General features: G+C 43.7%; 1 protein-coding gene across 4 annotated transcripts; it reads right to left on the bottom strand.

Moving 5' to 3' along the window:
* Window positions 1-7,160: 7,160 nt before the first annotated feature.
* On the bottom strand, window positions 7,161-18,938 carry LOC116849119 (putative serine/threonine-protein kinase YPL150W). Of its 4 annotated transcripts, none has more exons than XM_032825956.1 (8): window positions 18,506-18,938; window positions 18,111-18,269; window positions 17,224-17,500; window positions 15,262-15,523; window positions 14,728-15,010; window positions 14,018-14,206; window positions 13,521-13,639; window positions 7,161-13,426 (listed from the first exon to the last, which is right to left on the bottom strand). In XM_032825956.1, the coding sequence occupies exons 3-8, from the start codon at window positions 17,287-17,289 to the stop codon at window positions 11,964-11,966; spliced, it is 2,382 nt and encodes a 793-aa protein (XP_032681847.1). In that variant the 5' UTR covers window positions 17,290-17,500; window positions 18,111-18,269; window positions 18,506-18,938; the 3' UTR covers window positions 7,161-11,963. The 4 variants fall into 4 exon arrangements, with proteins under 4 accessions (XP_032681847.1, XP_032681848.1, XP_032681846.1 ...); XM_032825957.1 differs by having other exon boundaries at window positions 18,111-18,225; XM_032825955.1 differs by lacking the exon at window positions 18,111-18,269.
* Between the last annotated feature and the right edge of the window lie 3,922 nt (window positions 18,939-22,860).

Below are 22,860 nucleotides of genomic sequence, written 5' to 3'. Positions count from 1 at the left end.
TATCCATTATGCACGCGCGTATAACGTACAGGGTGTCGCGAAATCGTCGTCGTTTCTCCCATGTGCCAGCGGAGTTGTGAGAGAGTGAAGTGAGCTTTTCATGACTCTTAAGGGACTCTTAAGTCGACTTTTTAGCCGGAGTCGATGACGAACTCCAAATATATCGATAACACAGAGACGATCGTCATTAACACAATCACACTATTTTTTTCGTATTTCTTGTATATATAGATTTTATGTGAATGTGTGCAACTTTATTTTAGCATATTTAGCGGAGAACTTTAGCGCGCATACTATAAATCTTTGTGCAAACTTTTCTGATATTTTCAAACTTCTAAATTCGGACGTAAAAGCAATATCTTTTGAAATTTGTTTGAGTGGACCAAACTCGTGTTTAATATTTACAAATTTTTTATCAGGAGATTTATTTACTTTAACTGACAGGCTCATTGATACTCGAAACGTCAACTTTAAAATTTTTCATCATTTCTGTCATAGATAAAATAAGATATATATAGATTGTCGCGCGATATATATGCATAAAATACTTGACTACAATGACGAGTGATTTCGAATAGCAGGCACTAATTTGCGGTCCAATTGTATTACGATTAAAGAAAAAAAAATCGCAGTGCTTACGACATATCGCAAAATCACATATCGTTACCCTTATGTTGATGGCAAAGGTCACGCGCGGTCGTCGCGATAGCGGCTGCTCGATTTGTTTTCCTCCGAGAAATCAATCTCTGTGGTAATAATATATAGAGAGTAATGATTACAGTCTAGGGTGTATGCAATATGACTCTTTAAACGTCAGCCCCTCTCTCCCTCTCTCTCTTCCCTCTCTGTCTCTCTTTCGCATTCCCGGCGATCGATCGCAGTTTCCTGTCGCGCTCTCCACCCCGACTATTCGCTCGTTGGTTCGTAGAACACAGATTAACGAAAAACGATATACGTCGATGCCTTCCGGCGAAAAATCCCTTTAAATTAGATCAGCCGAACATTAATCCTCGCTGCGATAGAGCGAGCAAGGAGATTGGCAGTCGCTGATCCCTCATGATTAATTCATTCCGCGAGTGATTAAGCGGAGGACAGTCACCGTCTGTTCTTAGACTGCTCACGTTGGCCTCCTTCGCGTATTACCGTCAAGTCGCATTAATTCAATAATCTTCTCCGACTTAGTTCCCGGATACGCATGAAGTTATCTTGAAGATATCAGAGCGCAGCGAGATCTTCATCGAAATCATTACTGTGCATTAATTATTTTATCATTATCGACACAGCCGAATTTTACGACGTTCACAGGCGGAGAAAACGCGCAAACCGATTTTTGCTCTCGCAGTTAACAAAATAAAATCGAGTACGACCGCGAAGAGTCACTCGATTGCTTCCCCACCTCGCTTCTGCTATTTTTGCAGGCAAGATATACACGTTGTTTCATAATAAAACGCGACTTCCGCTTACCGTCGTCCAATCGTGCGAGTAGCTGCGTCTAGGCCAGACAACGATACCGATGTTAACCGCCAAGAGAAGCCTCCTCATTTCGGTCCTGAAATAATATAGGCCGAACCGCGAAGTCTCTATCGCTCGTTCTCTCTCTCTCTCTCTCTCCCCTCCCCCTCCCCTCTCTCTCTTTCTCTCTATCCATCCCTTTTCTTCCGGCGCGTTGAAACAATATTTTCACATAGGCGTCTGTCCGCCGCGTCGTAACCCAGAAAATCCGGGGGTTATAATATCGCTGTTTTTTTCGACCGGCCGTCTCATCGCTCCGGAACGCCCCGACGTGCCTCGGTCACCGACATCTCGTCGTCGGATCGATCTGTGGGAGGTAAACGCGCCAAATCTCTCGTGTTCTGAACGGAGAGCACGAAACGGCTTAGCACAACTGGACGCCAGACTAGTGAGTGTTTCGCGCGAAATGCTCGCTGAACTTCGCGATATGCTCGCTGAACTTCGCGATATGCACGTAAGTTCTAGCGAAAAATTAGAATCTGCGCATATCAAACGCGCGAGCGCTCACGCTTTCGCGACAAAAATTCATGCTTTCGCAACAAAGCTTCACGCTGCGTGCAATTGCGTTCATAATTGCGAAACTCAGCCGTCGCGCGCCGCCCACGTGACGCGCCGCGTTTATTTGGACACTGATAATTTCGACTATCTAGGATAGTTTTCGTGTGCTCGACGAGGCGAAGGAAAATAAAGCGTGACGAGCAGCCGCGCGAGCGATATTTTATCGCGTGCCGCGATAGTCGTGCGTGGTAACCCGAATGAGGGTGGCGACAGTTGAACGCTGTAAACCCCTTCGTGCGCTTGATATGTATCTCGCTCATACTTTCTTCTTACTTCCAAAGCGCGTGTGCTCCTTCGGTGACGCATGGACGACACAAGGCGTCGCGAGAATTGTAGAAGGATAGGGAAAAATTTTACAGTGAAAATCGCAAGAAAATTTTCTAATCTTGGATCATACGGGGGAAATATAACCTAAATTACAAAATTTGTTAAAAAATTTTATGCAGTTTGACTTTACTAAAAAATTATTATAATTGAATATTTTTTATCGTATTGTTTTTTAGATATATATATTTAGATAGATATAGTTTTAGATATATATATTTAGATAGATATAGTTATTTTTAGATATATATATCGTTAGAAATCATCAAATTTTCTAGTTCTGTATAGTATAATCTACAATATGATAATATAATCTAGTCCTCACACAAAACATTGTGAAATAAAACTGATTCCACTTTAAGAAAGCACGTCCCGAGGTTTGACTGCCAAGTTACTCGCGCGCTTTTGTCGTGCATAAATTTCTGCATACATCATTTTCCTCAGTTGATCATAAAAGATGACAGATAAAACACTGCCAATTCGACTGAAGCCAAAGCATGTAATAATCCGGTGAATGACGCGCGAGTCGTACCTACGAAAGTCTGCATTTGCGCTGCGATGAGCAAGAAAGCGCGCGTTTGCCAAAATACATCTCAAGCTGCACGCTGCACTTATTACGCTTATTAAGACTTACTTCGTGTGCAGTCGGGCGACTAGCGATATAAATCGCTCGTATGTCGCCTCGCCCGCCGTTGCCTCACGGGGGGCAGGATGGCACCGCGCGGCCGCATTATCGGGATGGATTTACTGCGCCGTTCCGCGATTCGCGGATCCATAACGAATCTGTTAGCGGTGCGGTACGCGCCCTGTTACGTGGCTGTGGCGCCCACACACGGCGCGTACCGTTTTAGCGTGGCGCGGCTGCCTTTTTTCGCAAATAAATTCCGAAAGCCAACGCGGCATTGTACGTCGGCGAAGCGGGCTCTCACGCGACTCTATCGTTTTAGCGAGCTTTCGGCTGAGCTAATTACAGCACGAGCGCGTAACGTCAAAGCGCGCTACGTGCGCTCAATAGCGAGCGCGTGTTTGCGGGGTACGCGCGATAAAAACGATCCTACGCGAGTAACATCGATGGCCTTCGATCGATTGCGAAAACACATCCTGCTGCCAAGGCTGTCTACCAGCGAGATCGCGTTTGTGATTCGTAATTAGTTTCTCGGTTAACCGTGTCCCTCGACGATGTTTCATTTGCCGTTAATTAACCCCGAGTCTGCCTTTGAATATTTAATTTTCGCGAGCGCAGGCTGCGATGTCGTACGGCCGATCTTTATTCATGAAATTGAAAATATTACGTCGCCGGGTAATTTTGTCATTTTAATTACGCATTATGCAACGCGAAATTACGCGGATGTCGCTATTTGCTATTAACATTTGCTACATTTTTCTTCTTGCAGAGCTCTACGCTCAAAGAAAAATACATGGCGATGTATGTGGCGACCACATTGGTGATAAATACGAGTTTTCTGTGTAAAATTTATAACCATCGCCTTTTAATTGTAGCAACTGCAAAATAGTTTCTGAGCTATAATATACATTGTGATTCTATATACAAAAGCTCATATAATCGTCGCATATATGCAGTTACTACCAGCGCATGTATTTTTCTCCGAATACACTCGCGCATTAATCATCTTGAAATCCCGATAGCGATCTGGCCGCGGTCTATTGTCTCGATATCGGTACTGTTTGGATCAATATTACATCCCGATCGAGTAGCCGCGACGTCCATTCAATTTCTCATGCGATGAGCACATAACAACGGCGCCACATGAGAAACGGCAGCGTGTTGATATTCAATTCGTCTCACCGCCGCTTGTCCATATTCACGCCCGAGAGACACTCCATTTCATACGCGATCAATCGATCGTTCCACATCCCTCGATTCTCGGGGATACACACTGTACCACAGGCCCTAATCGATACTCCTCTCCCCCGTCCTCTCCCGCCCGGGCGAGCGGCGGTAAGAGGATGGCGAGAAGAAGGACAGAGCGGGTGCAGGACGCAGGGTGTACGCGATATTAAGGGGTTGCCCCCGATGTGTGCGCGCACGTGTTTAGACCAACGCTTTCGCCGGCTCCGCGACTTTGCCGGAGGAGAGACACGGAAGCAGACTCACATCCGTTTCCGTTCGTTTATAGAGACGTTCACGGCCGGCGCGGCGTAATGTCGCGGCCGGTCGGCGCCGTGAACGGATTGGGAGGCGAATTTGCGGCGACCCTTTCCTCTCGCTTGTCCGCCTCGTCGAAAGAGCGTTCGGGAACGCGGACGTAGTAGTTGCTGCGTTCAGACGGCACGACGATTACGGAAATATCGATACAATCACATGTCAGACGACCGACCGACGCCGCGACACAACATAACGCCTCTAAACGCCTCTTAACGCCTCTAAAGGTCGATTGTTCCAACTTCTTGGTAAGCTAACTGATAATTAAATTATATGTTTATATTCGCTTTTTCAGAGACAGAGACACATGATTTAATTGTTAAGTAGCTTACCAAGAGGTTGAAACAATCGGTCCTAAATGACAAAAAACGCACAAAATGGTATTTGCAGATTCTGAAGAAAACCTCTCTCAGTGGAGTTAGTAAATTAAAAAAGATTCAGAAGAGGTTGTGATGTAGACTTTAAAGTATCAAAATAGAATATTGAAGCCGAAAGTCGATGTCGACAGTCGATGCTCGTCGTATACATTTTCTATGATTACAGGTGTTATAATCACCAGGTGTCTACGATCAAAGAGCGAGCTGCGTTTGAGAGGCGAGCCCATTACGATCGTATTCACATGGGAACACTTTGATCAGGCTCACTGTTCCCCGTCGTCGTAGTCCATCCCGTCTTGTCTTTGGTGCTCTCCGAGACATCGACTGCGACTCAGACGGCGACTTGGCTTCGAGAGTCGACAACTGGCCGGGATTAATTCAGCCCTTCGAACACCTACGTAGAAATGGAAGACGGTAATCCGACACTCGGTTGTCAGCTCGGGGCAGGAAACGAGCGGCGGACGATGAGGAGAAGGAGAAGACGAGAGAGCGGCCAGTGACGCTAGCGATATACGCGCTCCGCACGGCCCATAATCGCGCGCTCTTCCCCCATGAATGCGCGAACACTCGTCGATAATGTTTTATATTGTCAGTGCATCTTATCATCGCGCGCATCGCAAAGAAACGCGCTCGTTATCCGTTCGGTGTGTCAGTTTTACGACGATTCTAATGATCGACGCAATCCAAGTAGAAAGAGCAACTTCTTCCTAACTGGAATTTTGGTTACTGGCCAGCTAAAGTATTATATTTTATCATTTAATATAAAAATAACGTGAAACTCGTGTTTTTTTCAAGAAGTAAGCATTTCATACGCAAATTAATTCAATTTAATATAAAAATAACGTGAAACTCGTGTTTTTTTCAAGAAGTAGCTTTTTCATACGCAAATTAACTTATTATTGAAATGCTTGTAGTTTTAATTACTGTTTTCTTATCTAGAGAATAACGAAAAAACATTGCGCACGTCTGTATAGTCAGTATTTTCCGAGTTTTTACTAGACAGAAAAACTGCCCAGCATTTACTTAGCATTTTTTATTGCCTAGTTTCTGGCCAGTATTTTTCTGCGCAGTATTTCTGGGTAATTACTGCCTAATAAATCCTAGCTAGTAAAAACTGACTAGTTTCTAGTGATCAGTTTTTCCTGGAAACTGTTTTAATTAAGAACGTCTGTTATCATTGCGCAGCTCTCACTCGCTTTCAATCTTTCGCGCCGCGCGTTTTATCTCGGTCTTCGTGGTCGCGCGCGAATCGTGGAACGGTGAGAAATCGAGCAACGCGTCGCGTTTCGAATCAACGACGGAAGTCCTGAGCCGGTACCGCGCGCAATCGGTGCGCAATGATTGCACTCGATTTGATCCGATTTCGAGCGGCGACAAGGATGACGAAGACGACGAACGCGTGACGGTGGTCAGCGCGGGCGACGGCGGGAAAGGACGGGCAGTTGCATTTGCAAGCTCCATAAACGATTAATACGCTCGCTCGTCACGTCCCACGTGTCGGGTGACACGGCGTGCTCGAACACGCGCATTCCCCGCGCGAGGAACGAGCGACCGGCCGGCCGCACTCTCTCTCCTCAACGGGAGAGGTCCTTCCCCTCCGAAGCCACGACTTTGAAGGAGCATGTTCCCGTGCGAACGTAACGACAGTGGTGGGCTCATTCCTGACCATGACATACTCGTCGTTTATGAGCACCTAACAATTATCACACGTACGATCGCTACTTATTAAAGATATGGCCGGGTGTGTCGACTTATAATGATCCTTAACACGCCAGTCTCCTTACATCACCCGATATGTCACTGCGCGACAAAGACGCGAACAGCAACTTCGTCGAGTGTCACGACGGCCGAATGGAAGCAATAACATTGATAAAACGAAGACGTATGTCAGAGCGCCACCGGCTTCCTTTATTTATAGCTGGTATTCGCATTTTTAGCGCGAAGCGCGTCCGTTATTATCAGTCTTTGATAATTCATCCGAAGTGCTTTAATGAGGAGAGTTTTTAATATCTCCAACTACAATAATGTCTCTCAACGGCGTTCGGCGCGCGATAATAGTTCGCGTTCGCGTATGACCAATTAAGATCCTTAGGTTGTCGATAATTCGAAAATAGCAGATGTGCGACGTGACGCTTTCTCGTTCTTCTTGTCTTCCCGTCAGCTCACCTCTTGAGCGGAGAATCACACTCGGGAAATGTGAGGGAGGACAAGAACAGCGGGAGATCTGTAAGGAATCCGTTTTATTTACTGTAACAACATCGTTAGCGCCTACAATTTCATACATCCTCGTTCGTAAATCGCGTAGATCCCCGAGCTTCGGGGCGAATCCGATCGATCCCGAAATAGACATGCCGAAAGCAACGTAACGAGGATGCAGAAGGTTGCTGGACGGCACCAACGAGGGGAAATTGTGGTACGTCATTAACACCAATTGTGGTTTCATCAATTTTCATCCGCGCAGCTTTTGGGACCGGACTAACGGACGGCAAAAGGTGTCGAGAGTGATGCTCGCAAAGCGACAATTTTTGGCCAGCTGCGTTCACGCGTTCGACTACGCAGATCAAGGGCAAACGGCGCGACTGCGTTACATGAGCGGACACGGGGTACGGTCAATAATTATATTCAGCTAGCTTCGCGCGCTTCAGAACGTTAGCCCTATCTCGAGTGGCTCCAAGGTATCGCTTCCGTCGCAATATCGTGTCGAGTACGAGCGCAACAGCACGCGCAGAATCCGCCTCTGTTGCACGATGCTTGTACAAAATCGATAATACATTCACTGGCAGCCGGCACTAATAAATTTACATTAGCACCTGTGTTAATTAACTGTAACCAGCATTAATTTACTAACGATAACTAAACAATGCTCTCGGATGAATATCTCATGGAAGGCGTGTTACATCGAGATATAATCAATTGATCAGGGGTGGATGCCACGAGGATGCTTGTGAATAGCCGAGCGTTATAACAGAGCCAACGCTTGGCAACGTCAGTTTTTGACAAGTCTCTCTTGAAAAATTCGCCATCCAATCGTGAGCAATTAACGACACTCGCGCAATATGATTCGCAATGTTTCACAATGATTATCTGTTTCATGGCGATATCAGGCAAAACGATCTGTCTGAATGAGGTAAACGCCATCACAGTCGAAGGCTTTTCCACGAAGCAATAAACCGAGAAATAAGTACTCGTATACCCATACAATCGAAACATATAACGAGAACGCAAACAGCTTACAAAAATTAAATTACAATTCATTCTTACGCTATAACAAACGGCGTATTATATCGCTTACAATAAGATTTCGTGTTCTCCCCGATTCATTCGAATCAATATCGAAGTCGGGCTTTTGTGATAGTCGATTCATCTTCAACACAAGAGCACAGAATTAAACGATGACTTCGAGAAACGATCGATACCTCATCGTATACGGGACAATTCAAGCTTCCCAACGCATTTTATTTGATGTCGCTATGACCTTTTTAAGCGGCCTTGTCGACGAGCGGTGAATCTCTCTGATGAGACCGCGACAATGTTGCGTACCACTACCTTTCCCGAGTCGAAATTTTAGCCGTACTTCTCACTTAAAACTTTCTAATACCTGTATATTTTGAAGGATCAGTGTATGTGTAACACATAGAAATTGAAATCCTTTTAACGCCTCTAAAAGCCGATTGTTCCAACTTTTTGGTAAGCTACCTGATAGTTAAATCATATGTTTATTTTCGTTTTGAGACAAAAGACATTGTGATATAGACTTTAAAGTATCAAAATAGGCGTTAAATAGAATATTGAGGCGGAAGTAGGATCAAAATTCCGACTCGGATACGCATCGACATGCGGAGACAGCCGAGGTGTAAAATCAACTTTGAACAACCTTATTTCGGAGAATTGACGTATACGAAAGTGAGAAAGATTACTTTTATTTATTTTATCTGACTTTGTAATTCAAATCTTCAACACAATGCCGATTATGTATCAGCATCGCGGCGGTATAAAAAATCCAGCATCTGATTATGATGAGACAGAGTTGATCGTAAGATCTCGTATGAGCGAATAGATTCCGCGTGCGCGATCAAAAATCGTGTAAATTAGCGAATTTATCGCTGGTAAAATCAACTTTAACGCTAATTAACACACGCGTCGGCGAAGTTTTCGAGTCACTCGGTCGCATCGTAATATTCCGCCAGTTAGCCCCGACGATAAACAACAAACTACCTTCGCGGTCCTCCCCATATCTTTCGCACGTTGCCGCGTTACTCGCGGCGTCAAAGACGGCGGTAATTGCGTCTCCTGCGCAATATGCGCTACTTATGTATCTCTTAATTAATTCGTGCCACGACCCGCCCCGGAATTATTTCCACATCGCCAAACGCGCACTCTCGTCGGCCCTTCGCCGTGACGTTACCTCGCCCCGCTCTCTTCGTCGTCGTCGCCGACGTTGCGTCGTCCTTGTTCCTCGTGCGACGCTAATAATCGCGACGTCTCACCACGACGACGACGACGACGACAACAACGACGGAGTTTAAGCAAGACTTCCCGCCGAAGGGAGCTTATCTAAGTCAGACTCTTGTCGTAAATCAGGCAATATCGAACACCTAGAATGACTAATTAACGGCGCCGATGAGCCTGCACATTAACCTTGACGTGCCGGCACCACCGGCGAGAGTATCGACGATTATAATAAACGATCCTTATCCTCGCGTGAGAGTCATTCGCGCGTATACTTATCGGATCGATCGTTTCTCTTTATTACCCCGCCTCGAAAGCGGCGGCAAGGATGAAATATGGCTATTTGTGTGAACGGTCCGCGGAAACGCGCGAGTTAACGTAGACAATCTGCTATTTAGTGCGCGTCGGCGACGCGAGAGCGTACGTCTGATACGATATCGTGTGATTTATTCAAACGGCTTCAGGTCTTCGTGAAACATTGCCGTCGAGAACGAATATCGTCGCGTACGATACATCCCATTTTGTCGTTTTTAGAATTGCGTCAGTTGTCGCGTTGCGACAAGCCAAGTCGCAATGCAATTTATCGTATAAACAAGCTCTCAATAAGGAAAATAAACAACACGTTGAAACAACAAATATCATCTCTCGAAGATTACGCACTTATTACACAGATTACGCACTTATTACACAGATTACGTCTTTGGCACTAGTGGACAATTCGTTGCCTTATGTTTACGTTCATTTGGACAAATCACATCCACAACATTTGCGGAGCTAGTTTTGACTGAATGGAAAGTGAACACGACGATAATAAGGCAGTTGTCTCGTGAAGTAAATTTCTTAGAAATTCGTTTCACTTAGACTCTGTATGTCAACTCAAATATTATTCAAGTTTATAAAACATTATTTAGGCTCATCGGTGTCGTTAATTAGTCATTCTATGTATTCGATATTGCCTGATTTACGACAACCCGTCTGTTATGTATGAAATTGTACGCAATTTTTTTATCATATTTCAAAGAAGTACAGATATTAATTTTTACGTTTTCTAATTTGATAGTAAATTAAAAGTTTTCATATTTGATAAAACAAATCGTAAATTCTAATCGGGTTCGCGATGGGCACTATCAGCAATTGCAGGAACAGCTTGATGGAAAAATTAGTGTTTTAAAAATAACATCACAAAATGCAAGAAGTTAATAAAAATTAAAATTTTGCAATGCCAATGTTCTGTCAAAAACTTTCAGAACTTTCAGTTCTTAGTAAAATCCCGTTGATTTCGCTTAAATATCTCAATCAGAAGAAATTCGTCGACTGTACAGGGAAAAAGTGAGTTTTAGAGATGTGCAAACTATTCGATTATGTCAATTAAAAATTCTTTCAACGATTCGATTTGATTCAAATTCGAAATTAAAATCTGAGATTCGATTCGATTCGACATAAAAAATCTTTAATTCGCACATTTCTAGTGAGTTTTTTCATTTTATAAGAAATCTTTTTCATTATTATTCGAAAATAGCGCAAATCCATTTGTAGATTTTGTTGAATTACTATTGCATAGCTATCTCATGGCTAATTCTCTATATTTCTAGAAAAGTGTTCAAAAATATCGATTTTCAACAAAGTTCAAAGGTCTGACAGACCCAGATTATACGGTATATCATAAAAATATAATGCGGAAAGTTAACTGCTTGTGTAATTGGGCAAAGATCGAAAGCTAATCAAATATTAGTATAATACATTTTTAAATACATGCTGTTATTCATATCTCATCCAAAATTATACGGCTCCATCTTTTTATCACGTAATTGAACTTTTCAGTAGTACTATCGCGAAACGACTACTTTAATATATCATAAGACACATCTATTCAAACCAAGCGCGTGTTCTCCGTGTACGTAATATTTCCCTGTACGTTACTCGCAACGAAAGACATCCGACGTGAGACGTGAAAGTCCACGGAATCACATTAAAAGTCCAAGTCTCGCGCGTCACGTTGAAACAATAAGAATTCTCATTGTGTCCCACGGTCGATAACGGCTGCAGCTAACCGCGTCGAGGACGGCCGCGTACGGTGCAACTCTTGCGAGGCGTCGCGCTAATTTTATCTCGTTATGCTTGGTGAAGCGAGTAACACGTGGCGATATAAGTGTCCCTTGAAAATAATCAACGTATTGTAGCGACCGTCCAAACACGAGCGGTCTTGTTGTAACGTTACTTCCGTCACGCTCTTATTTTATTTCGTATACTCGACACGTCGCATCGGTGTACGCCGAAGAAGAAACCCTCAGTGATTCCTCCTTCGATGATCTGTCCCCAATGAACTTGACGTCGTTAGACAGGAAACATCAATATCACAAGTGACGATACGTGTACATACTCGACGTTGCTCCGCTTGTCTTCGTGAATTCCTCGAGCCACGTTGTATTTCTTCATAGAGTACTTCGCACTACATCTTACTGAATCTGGTTATATCTCCAAGTACGCTGACGGTGTCCGGTCGAGCTCGCCCGAGTAGCTTGCGCGAGGCTCCAGCTACCATCAGTCTTGAGAACAATCCGACACATTCTTCACGCTCATCAGTTGCTCACAGATCGACTGCCGCTGCCAGTGGAGTCCTGCCTGACGACACCAACCCTTATCGGCAATATAGCTCCGTGAGCGATGCCGTAGTGAGCGTACGCGTCTTTGCCGTAGCTCAAGGTCGCCTCTTCCTCATTGAACCACTGACCGAGTTTGTTCGCGTTCATCAACGGGGTGGTGGTCGCCGGAGACATACCGCCGCCGCTCGCGATACCCTGCAGGGTATTGAAACTTTGCATCACCAGATGCGAGGCGGTCGACACGACGACCGTGTTCGCTGACGTCGCGATCTGTACAGCGGCTGTCGGCGGTGAGTCCTCGACTCGTGCAGTAAGAGCGCTATTATTCGAAGGAGGCTGCGTCTCCATCGGACTCATCATCGGCGCGGCAACGCCTCGAGGCTGCAAAATCGACCTCGCCGTTCGCGAGCTTGGTGCAGCAACAGCAAGATTGTCCGACCGTCTAGTGGACGGATGCGGCGACGCGACGGGCGTCTTCGTCGGTGCCGCTCGAGGTGGCAACGGCGGCGACTCATCCGTTTCCACGGACCGTAGGACCGTCGCTGACTGTGTTCGCCGTCTCGATTCTGTTCGGTTCTCGGCGGATCGCGTGGTCGTTGCGTCTGAAAACGGCGCGGTGTGAGCGCGATTCTTCCGAGCCGGGATCTGTGGACTCGTCGGCAAGGCTCTGCCGACGGTGTTGTTTCCCGACGAGTTCGTCGTGATCTTCGGCGGCGACTGCTTGCTCGGGAAGGTAGCTGACGCTGTGACAGGGGACTTATCACCCTGAGGGTTTATGGCGTTATTCTTCGTAGAACTCTTGACGTTTCGACCGTTGGTGCTCGACGAAGGCAACTGGATATTACTCGCAAATAGATGACTTGTCATCGACGGCGCGTCGGAGGGTGCATTCAGTGATGTAGGTGTGCGATCGTGAGTCTGATCGTTGCCGTTGCTCGCGGCAGTGGCCAAACTCGGATCGCCGTTCGGGAAACTGGCGAACCGTGCGATCGTTTCACGTTCTTCAGCTACTTGAGGAGAGAAGGGTATCTTCCTTTCGACCTGCTGTGTGGGTACTCTGCTTTTCGACGGACTCGAGACGACTCTGCCAGCCCTTCTCTTCCGAAAGTCGTTCGTTCCTGCGCTCGGACGTCTTTCCGGAAAATGTCTACCTCTCATGGGCACGGGCTCGGCCTCTTCGCTCTCGTTTCCGTCGATGTCGCGGTCTTCTTCCTCATAGACCTCTGAGTCCTCGTACATATCCGACTCGTCCTCCTCGTTCTCTTCGACGATCGCGCTGGACTGTATCCATTCCCTGATGCGGTCCTTCTTTTTCGACCGGTCCACCGTCGTCTCAATACCGTACGTGGTGAGCGTGTGGAGGAGCTGATTCTTCTCCTCTAAGGAACTGTGGAAGCTGTACATGGAGGGACAGAGCTCGTCGCGTTCGTCGACACCGCCTGCGGATACAAAAAGGAACGTCACTGAGAAATTGCGGCATGTACCGTATCGTATCGCCGGCAATATCGTACGATACACAGCCAACCAACCCACCATTCAACGCTTTCTCGACTCCGAGTTTCGCCAGCCATCTGTCCTCTAAATATTTATTCACCTCGAATACGCTAACAGGTCGCTTGTCAGCCTTCGGGTCTAGCAGCCTCTTGAACATTCTTTGAAAAAGGTAAAAAAGAAAAGAAAGAGAGAGAACAACATAATACATTCTTCTATCTATATATTTTGGTCTCTCAAGGATTGTTCTCTTTATCGAGATAGGAAACCAGTACAAATTCTAGTCGCTGTGAAGAATATCGAACATTTCGATTACCTTTTCTTCGATAAGAAATAATGTGAACTACGCGAAGCTAGTACGATGCTAATTAGATGTAATAATTTGCAAAAAAAAAATTGCAAATTTTTAAAATAAATTTGCATAAAATTTTTTGAATGCAAGGAAACGAGCAACAGTCAGCGGTATCGAATTAGACGTATTTGGAATGCACGCTGACGCGGCGCTTAATTCGCAACCTCGCTTCCAAGTGGATACCCACCTCTGCGCTCGTGAGCTGATCAGCTGAAATAATTTCGGTTTCTTGGCGATGTTCAGCGTCGCGTTGTGCCAGTTTTGATATCTGGTGTACCGCGGGTCGTCCGGCGCCGCCTTCTGCCATGGCAGGCAGCCGGTTAAGCAGACAAATAGGACAATGCCGAATTGCCAGACGTCGTGCGTCGTGCGAGCTCTGAAAGTCGTCGTTAGAATGTACACCTCTAGTGACCGTGGCCGATCTGCACGTAGATATCATTCATTACAACGCACGAGAGATCCATTGCGCTCGAGTTTGACAACCGACCAAAATCTCACTTATGCCTACTGACTATTGAAAAAGGGAGGCTACAATAACACACGAAGATAGGTAAAAATGAGTAAAATCGTGAGTAAAATCGAATGCTCATTTAATCTTATAAGATATAGAGTTATGGATGAAACAACGAGTTGTTTATATCGGCTTCAGACAAGTCATCGCGAACTCTTAGAGTGTTATCAGTTTTCAACACAGATTACAGTGTAGTCTTCGAGGATATGTTTGTTCCTTAAAGCAGACACTCTTTAAAAAGAAATAGAAAAGGATTGATTTTACTTTGCTTCTTCCTACTCTTCGATCTTCCATCTCTCCCAACGCCCAGTCGCGAGGCAACGCGATCTCGGCCGCAGTGCAATGCGTTAGACTGTACTTAATGGTCAATCACAGCGTATAATTACTTGTACGTCTCGTCAGTGTCGATCTGCAGTACCTCGGGCGGCGAGTACGGCAGCCACTCGTTGTGTCTTCGCACCACGGTATTGACCCGCCTGGTCTCGCCGAAGTCGCAGAGCTTAATCCGTGAGAAGTCGCTTCGGAATACGAGTATATTGTCGAGCTTGATGTCCCGATGCACCAGCTCACGGCTGTGTATGTGCTGCACCGCTGCGGCGAGTTGCCTGGCGACCCTCTTCGCGTGGAGCTCGCCCAACCCCGTCTCTGTCACGTTCGACGTGAGATCGCCTGGAAATTGAGGGTAACGCGAACGACTAAAGCACACACCCGAGCGATAATATGAATACTACGAGCGTTTCCACGAGCGCCTCGCGACGAACACCGAGCAAGAGGCCGTCTCCGAGTAGTCCGTAAATTATCTCGAGTGATTTGGTGACTCGAGTCACTCTATTGAGCGTATTAATTGCACCTTAAATTTTACGAATCAGAAAAGAAGCCCAGAAGAAGCGACCAGCACGACCTCGTAAAAATTCTCTCACCGAGCGGGGCGTACTCCTGACTAAAAACGTAGAAGCCGGCCGTCTCGAAAGCCACATCATAAGTGGTTATGATGTTTCTGTGAGCCGCCAGATGTAAGCCATAGTGGAACTCCCGAAAGAAATCCGAGATGCCGGTGTAAGCCTTCGGTAGCGCCTTCAGCACCATCTCGGTCTGCGTGCTGCGGTGCTCGGTCAACAGGATCTTACCGAACCATCCTTCGCCGACGATCTGCAGAATGTCGAACTCGTCGATCAAGTTTACCTGTTCCAGAAAACCGTTAGTTTTCCACGCGGTGCTGTACATAATGTCACGTTGTGATCGACGGAATCGTGGTCACTGTCACGTCGAACGACGAATCGCCGATAATAAAGTTCCTCGACGTTACGCCTCGCTCTCCCGGATCGCGACAATATTTGAGAGCACAGGAGAATGTCTCGAGGTAGTAACTTCGGAACGCGCAAGCTCTCGGAGGCGAGGAATCTCTCGCGAACGCACTTTGTCGCGAGCGAGGCGCGGCTTTGAAGTGAAACTCACGTGCCACGACGCGTTATCCGCTGCACGCCGAATACAACGCGACGCCACCCGATGCCGATCTCCACGCAACGTCTATTTTTACACGGACGCACGCTTCGTACGCGTTTTGATCCCGATGTGCGAGACGCATGGCAACGGATTCCCCCCAACATAGTCCCATTTCTCGTTGGAGAACGCGGACTCCTTTAACACGGTAGATGAACTGACAAAGAATCGCAAGTCCTCGCTTGTAACATTCAATTAACAAGAAGCGCGTGAATTTCCGCGTCGTTCTCGCGAAATACGAAGAGCTAGAAGTACGCAACTTGAGTGAAATTTCTTTTCTGATTGATATTCCATGAGATGGGGAACTTCTAATCAGTCTAATGGCACAAACAAAATATCGCAAGGGACAGTATAATTAGTTATTGTACAGAGGTATCTCCTATGACAAATTGAACATACTAAGAAAGTATATCCTTGGGTCCAATTTCAGCAAAAAACTTTCTATAAACATAGATCAAATTTACACGTACCTACAAGTAAGATACAAGTGTTCAAATCTAAGAATTAAGTTATAATTTTATTTAAGAAAAGCTTGATTTACGAAGAGTAAGTAGACACCAGGAATGCGTTAATAAGCATATTAAAGACGCATATTGGCAGATAAAAACGATCGCGAGGTTCTTCGTGCGGCTATTTGGTTCATTTTAGATCGCAGTGCATAATGTATCATAACTGAAGGATGTCAATTTGGACAATTTGTGATTTTTATTTTTGTTCAATAAAAAGTCAAATTAAATAAAAAATAAATAAAATAAATATATAATTAAATTAATTGATTAATATATATATATATTAAATAAATTTTAATAAAATTGTAATTCAATTCTAAGTTTTAAACGCCCCTCTATTTCCAGATAACTTTTGCGAATTTGATTCGTGTTTTTAAGTTTTATCTGTTTAAGTTTTCTTCAAATTAAAAAACCCTGTATTACAATAAACTGATCTGCTCAATTATGTGTTCGCTGATATTACTTGGAGCGAATTAAGCAGCGAAGCTCAGCAAGCCTGATTCCGTGTTAAAGACAAAGTGCATTACGAAGCGATCCGTACGCGAGCGGCGACAAGTCATGGTCGCGAACGCAGTCGCCACAGACCCACCGTTAGGGAAACATTGGTGCACTGCCAGGCGGGAGAATGGCCGTTAGTCGAGCGAGTATAATGAAATGTTGCCTCGTTCGCGAATACTATTTCGGGCTCTCAATGTCTCGAAGCTGGAAAACGAGACGGCTGCCGGCGGCCGTGTCGGTTGTTTAGCTTCATTCGCGAGGAGCGAAGCGCCAGGAGACCTCGGGGAAATCGCCGCACGCACAAAGGAAAATCCGATTGCGGCGGCGGAGGTGGCGGCAGCAGCCGTAGTGATGGCGGGAAAGAAAGCTCATTACCTTCTCGAGCTCGAACTCCCGTATCCTATGAATGGATCCGCCGATCGCCTTCTTCATCCCGCTCATCTCGATGATCCGCGACGCTTTTCCTTTTTACCGCACTCGAGTGTGAGCCGAGAATAAGGTATCACGATTCGATCAATCGCCGTTGCCGGATGGTTATTATATCCCGTCGCTGCGCGCGATTACGAATTTCGCAACATCATCGGTCATCGTGCCGAGGAAAGCGCAAAGAAGCATCCTATTCTTTCCCAGCGCAAGCAGACACGTCCGGGCTCTGCAAAACGTTTTAAACGGGGTGAAAAGCGTCGACGTGCTGGAGGAAGCGTCTTGAGGTACACACACACGCGGCTTTTTGCGAAATCGTTGGATTCACAAGAGTTCCGCGCGCGTGACGTATCCGTGACGTCGCATGAATTAGACGGCACACGTGTGCGATGAACAAGATGAACTGGATTGTGATAACGCTCGAATGAAAAGTGAAACGGCGATCGAAATAAGTCCAGACAGTTACTCTTGTCACAGGACGGCGATGTGACAAAATAATGTTCCGCTCGCGATGAGAAGTCGTTAACGCGCGGAATGAAACTGCAATTTCGCGCGCGGGGAGCGTGCACGCAGCCGGACGCCGGCTAGTATTTTTGTGCCGCATACAATTGTTGCGCAAGACTCTGGGCAAGAGGAAAAGAGAGACACCGCGAATCTTAGCAGGAACACACGACGTATAAATATTATTTTGGCAAACCATCGACAATAGATACAAGATGACAGTTTCCGTAACGTCTCTAGCAATTGGAAAGCGGACACGTGTGATAGCGCGAGCTGTTGATGCAGAGACGAACGCATCGCAACATTTGAGAATAACGGTTTGTTAAAAAATATATTACTTGTTAAAAAGCGAAGTGATTTCCTTTGCTTTTTTCTTCGCGCGAGGAGAGCTGTCCGAAGAAACGGTGCTGTGGAAGCGCGTGTCTTTCTTGACCTCCTCGTGATGATATATTTCTGACAATTACGGTGCAAAATTCGAAACGATGAGTGCTTGATCTCTTTAAAAATGCATCAAGACGTAAGGTTCTTTAGATCAGACAAGTTTAATCAGATTTGTTTTATTCAATTTCACGATTCTCGGGATACTCGATGGTTAAGAGTCCAAGAAAACCGTGCGAAGTTCGTTGGACGGTAAATACTAAAATATAATTATCTATAAAGAGATCGAGCGCAACGAACCACGTTAAGTGCATTTCACTCGATCTCAACCGTATCGGAGCGGACACGAACTTACAGTTGATAGAGCTCGCGGGACGAATCGGCGCGTCGTTATTTATGTAAGTCCCGTTCTGTTGCTCGCGATTCGGAAGCAGAAGCGAGCGAGCGAGCGAGCCAGCACTGCGTGTGATTGCCGTTCATGCAATTTCGTGGATCGCGTGTTTCCACGTTCGTCTCGTGGCGAACTCGGACACACCGTGATCTGCAAGGGCACCACGCACGAGACACCACGCACGAGAATCCACCAAGGAGAAGACGAAACGGGACGCACACGTTGCTCCGCCACGGGGAGGCGAATGACACTCGCGAGGACAACCGTCGTCGATAAACGTCGGCGAGACGCACGGATCTGGAGAATCCCCCCGATAACTCTCCACTCTGAGCATGAGCCGCAAACACGCACACCCTCTCGTGATCCTGCGACACGGGTCTGCCGTGCTCGGTGCACTGTTTGCTCTGTCTGCAGTATTTATAAAACACGAACCGGAAAGCGCGGCTGGCGAGCTGATCTTGGCGGCTTGCCGGCTTGCCCGCGCACCGACTCTTCCTGAAGACGCGCACCGCGTCACCATCGTCGCGGTGAACCTAAACCTGAACTCTGCAGCAGTGACAAATCTGGATCCGCGATCATTCCGTAAGTTTGAATCGCGCGAGTCGCGACTCGAAGTTTCTCCACCATTTCTAATCGCACCGCGATTGTACATGCGAAAGACGATTTTACGCGAATAAATTCAGAAAAGTTTGTCGAAAAACAGTTAAATTGCTAAAGTTGACGAGACAAACATCGATGAAAAAACAATCTCATTTTGAAGTAACTAAAAATAACGGAAAACAATACCATATATTACAAAGATTAACATATTTACATGCAAATTGCATTTAAAATTACAAATATTTATGGAAAAAAAGAAAATCGCAAAAATATTATGTAAGTAAATAAGCACTACAACGCTACACTCCTCTTGTATTACTTGAAACATACTAGTTTGCGAAACAGTTAAGAAAAGTTCCCCATGACGAAGTTATCATCTCACAAAAGAACTCATTACTTAGTAATTCTCAATCTAAAACATTCTACCATTGGAACTAGCTAAGTTCTAAAAACAGATAAGATACCAGATATACGAAAAAAATTGCAATGCATGAGATTTTTGCACTACAACAATAAGTAATCCCAATGCACACCGTTTTTACGCAAGATCACATCTTCTCGAATAATACATTTCCGAAAGATGACCGCAAGTCAGAGAGGTAAAACGTTACGTCATATAAGTTAGCAGAACAAAGTTAGCAGAATCTATTCTAATTAATGTTATTATTTGTTGTCCATTTGTTGCTAAAAAGTTGTCAAAGAAAAAAATTTGTTGCTGTTAGTTTTTTTTAAAAACGATGTTTTGCTAAAGAAAGATTAGTTAGCGGAACAGTATGTAAATATAACTACGAAATAATAAAAAATCGAATATTACTACAGGAACATGTTTGGAAACTCATGTCTTACTTTTCTACTTCACATTTCATGTTCTGCATATCATAATGCTACATGGCAGAATCAAAGACGTAAATGGAAGAAAAATCGCGAATAGAAGAAAGCAACTTGGTTCCGATTTTCGTTATCGCCATAATATACATCTAAATATAGCAGACTATATGTCTTTAGATAAAATCTTTAGAATTCTCACGTTATTTTACGCTAATTAACCGAGTAATCAATTTCGTTCAACATATTTTTATACATATATTGTAATCCCGATAAGTTCTAAAGATAATGTTGATCGATGACCCACTTGAATGATTATCTTGCACGGACGATTTGATGATCTTCGCCGTATTGTGCACACAACAGTCAGTTATGGTTGCAACAGTCTTCATGAGAAGAACTCCGCTGATATGAACGAGATATCATTGGACTTGCATCAGCCGGATAACAAACATTCACACTATGTTGTCTACGTTCTTGATCAACCGCGCGCGTGCGGAGTGAAAATGTATACAGCTTTATAATCCCGCAGGGAACATTATCTTTTCTCTCGTTTCAGCGAATGAATTTACACATCTGTGTCAGTGGAATCAAGCTACATGTTCTTTTTCCATTTAACAAAAAGATGGACTGATACGAAATATCAGATGTTTAGTATGAAGGAGGAACGACAGCAAATTTTGAAAAGCGCGCAGCGAGATAGGCTTATAAAAGAAGTATATATAATTTTACACACACACACATACATATACACACACACATATATATATATATATATACAATGTATGTATATATATATATATATTATATAATATATTGTATACACATACAATATTATATAAATATTGTATAAAGCATTTATTTGTATGGCAATTAATAATGTACTTGAAATATTTTCACTGTTAATACTGTGGCCTCCTTGCTATCTGTTAATAAAGTATTTAATATATTCATATTTCAAACTACATTGAACCACATATCATCCAGAGCAAAGTTAGATTTAAGGAAAGTACATATAGATACGCGAGGAAATTGGACGGATAATTTTGACAACGAAATTTTTTGCAGCTAAATTCAGACGTGGTTAAATGAAGTAAGTCACTAATCCTAGAGTTTTAGAGTGTATGAAGTTGGCACCCCACTTTTTGAAATTTATAATTTTGAAAGTTGTTCCAGATTGTTCTGACTTTGTACCACATTGTTCCAAAGTGATATTGCTTCATTCGAAACGGTTTTCGAATAAAACAAAAAAAATGATTTCTTGAGCTGGCACCCCACTTTTCGAAAATCGAACATTCTGATACCGCAATAGATTGTTCTAGTTGTTCCAATCATTGTTCCAAAAAGACAAATCCGTAAGTTGAATTATAAGTCCAAAAAATGAAAAAAATGTTTTTGACCTGGCATTCCATTTTTTGAAAATAAAGCATTCCGATACCTATATAGATTGTTCTAGTTGTTCCAAACATTGTTCCAAAAGCACAAATCAATAAGTTTAATTATAAGCCCGAAAAAATAAAAAAAAGTTTTTTGACAAACAGTCTATCGGACCAAGAGTAAACTTATACTATCTCTCTTGTTCCAACCGAGATCATTTTGTTCTGAGTTGATCTAGGCTTAAGAATTATAGTTTTAGAGTATGAGACTCATAGCGTCATCCGTTCTCCGAAAATTCGAAAAAAAATCGATTTGACAGCACCCGACGTCAAGAGAAAATACATGCTTCCTTTCTTATTCCAACTGAGATCTTTTTGTTCTGAGTTGTGCTAGGCTTAAGAATTATAGTTTTAGAGTATGAGACTCATAGCGTCATCCGTTCTCCGAAAATTCGAAAAAAAATCGATTTGACAGCACCCGACGTCAAGAGAAAATACATGCTTCCTTTCTTATTCCAACTGAGATCTTTTTGTTCTGAGTTGTGCTAGGCTTAAGAATTATAGTTTTAGAGTATGAGACTCATAGCGTCATCCGTTCTCCGAAAATTCGAAAAAAAATCGATTTGACAGCACCCGACGTCAAGAGAAAATACATGCTTCCTTTCTTATTCCAACTGAGATCTTTTTGTTCTGAGTTATACTTAAACGACGAAGCAACTTCACTTTATTTTGTCATGACATTTTGTAATTATTTCCGCCAATTTTCCTATAATAAAGATTAATTTTTGTAAGAAATCATCTTTTTCTTGAATTTTTGTCACCTCAGAAATATATTTCAATCATCCTTATTTTCAATCATCCAAATAATTATACTTTTTTAAATCAGTATATAGAACTTTTTTTTTTAAGAAAATAGTTTCATCTAAAAAAACCTGAAAATACTTTAAGTCCTGTAACATTTTTTTGTTAAACTCATCTAAAAAATCTGAAAGAATTCTGGGATACTCTAGAGAGATTATATTTTATGTTCCAATAGTTACTTTAGTCATTTATTAACAATTTTTTGCAATAACAATTTAAATTTGCCGAAATCGACAAAAAATGTAATTTCGTAAAAAAAATTCATAACTTAACAACATATTAAAATTAACAAAAATATTTTCAGGTTTTTTTAGATGAAACTATTTTCTTAAAAAAAAAGTTCCATATACTGATTTAAAAAAGTATAATTATTTGGATGATTGAAAATAAGGGTGATTGAAATATATTTCTGAAGTGACAAAAATTCAAGAAAAAGATGATTTCTTACAAAAATTAATCTTTATCATAGGAAAATTGGCGGAAATAATTACAAAATGTCATGACAAAATAAAGTGAAATTGCTTCGTCGTTTATAAGTATAACTCAGAACAAAAAGATCTCAGTCAGGAACAAGAAAGGAAGCATATGTTTTCTCTTGACGTCGAGTGTTGTCAAATCGATTTTTTTTCGAATTTTCGGAGAACGGATGATGCTACG

Source organism: Odontomachus brunneus, unplaced genomic scaffold, assembly GCF_010583005.1.
Source record: "Odontomachus brunneus isolate Ranch 3 - 2012 unplaced genomic scaffold, Obru_v1 Obru_scaffold_107, whole genome shotgun sequence".
Taxonomy (NCBI): domain Eukaryota; kingdom Metazoa; phylum Arthropoda; class Insecta; order Hymenoptera; family Formicidae; genus Odontomachus; species Odontomachus brunneus.
The sequence above is the reverse complement of the archived record's forward strand: the minus strand, read 5'-3'. Positions and strand labels throughout refer to the sequence as shown.